General features: G+C 53.1%; 1 protein-coding gene across 1 annotated transcript in view; it reads left to right on the top strand.

The window, feature by feature from the left end:
* Positions 1-336: 336 nt before the first annotated feature.
* The window catches only part of DSCR3 (Down syndrome critical region gene 3), a gene marked incomplete at its 5' end in the record, with an annotated part of 8,717 nt that continues 7,982 nt past the window's right edge, over positions 337-1,071 (top strand). Inside the window, one exon of the mRNA XM_009073867.1 lies at positions 337-480. Coding sequence (XP_009072115.1) covers positions 337-480 — 144 coding nt within the window. The remainder of the gene's footprint in view (positions 481-1,071) is intronic.

Below are 1,071 nucleotides of genomic sequence, written 5' to 3'. Positions count from 1 at the left end.
TTCTGGGATTTGTTCTAACACCTGGAATGGAACTTGGCTGTTCCCACCTGACCCAGTCATTGTCACTGAATGTTCTTCATCTTCCTGGAGAGGAAGATCTTGAAGCTTTGGGGAGAAGTTGGAGCTCAGGTTAGTACTCGGAAGAGGAGGATGATATCTCCAAGGATCTCTTCCTGCATTCCCTTCACCATCAGTGATTATCCATCCCTCTTGGCAGGGTTACACCATTCCCTGGGGACAGCTGGAGTCTGAGGATCAGTTCCACACTGCCTGCCTAATAGCTGTAGAAAAATATGTTTAAACAGATGTTATCATGTTGTTTTTCTTTCCCATTAGGAAGTTCTTTCTGGAGTTGTGGTCATAACAAGCAAGGACACAGTGCAGCACCAAGGGATCTCCCTGACCATGGAGGGATCCGTGAATCTGCAGCTCAGTGCCAAAAGTGTGGGAGTGTTTGAGGCTTTCTACAACTCTGTCAAGGTAAGACCTGCTCAGGTTAGCATTTTCGCATAGCAGGGACACCTCCCACCAGCCCAGGCTGCTCCAAGCCCCATCCAGCCTGGCCTGGAACACTCCCAGGGATGGAGCAGCCACAGCTGCTCTGGGCAACCTGTGCCAGTGCCTCAGCACCTCACAGGGAGCAATTCCTGCCCAATCTCCATCTTTCCCGGCCCCCTGGCGGGGGGAAGCCATTCCCTGTGTCCTGTCCCTCCATCCTTTGTCCCAGGCCCCTCTCCAGCTCTCCTGGAGCCCCTTGAGGCACTGGAAGGGGCTCTAAGGGCTCTCTGGAGCCTTTTCATCTCTAGGCTGAACATCCCCAGCTCTCTCAGCCCCCACAGCAGATGAGCCCTGTGATCAGCTTAGCTGCCTCCTCTGGCCTTGCTCCAACAGCTCCACATCTTCCACGTATTAGGAGCTCCAGAGCTGGGAAAAACAGTAATAAAAGTGCAGAGAGTAAAGAAGTATCACTCCAAGCCACTTCCTCCCCAGTGGAACCAGTGTCAACCAGTGTCCCAGCGACAGACCTGCCCTAAGCACAGACCTTCAGGGGAGGAGCAGGAGGTGATGTTT

The sequence above is a fragment of the Acanthisitta chloris genome, unplaced genomic scaffold, assembly GCF_000695815.1.
Source record: "Acanthisitta chloris isolate BGI_N310 unplaced genomic scaffold, ASM69581v1 scaffold6144, whole genome shotgun sequence".
Lineage (NCBI taxonomy): Eukaryota > Metazoa > Chordata > Aves > Passeriformes > Acanthisittidae > Acanthisitta > Acanthisitta chloris.
Note: the sequence above shows the minus strand (reverse complement) of the source record. Positions and strands in the feature narration are given on the sequence as shown.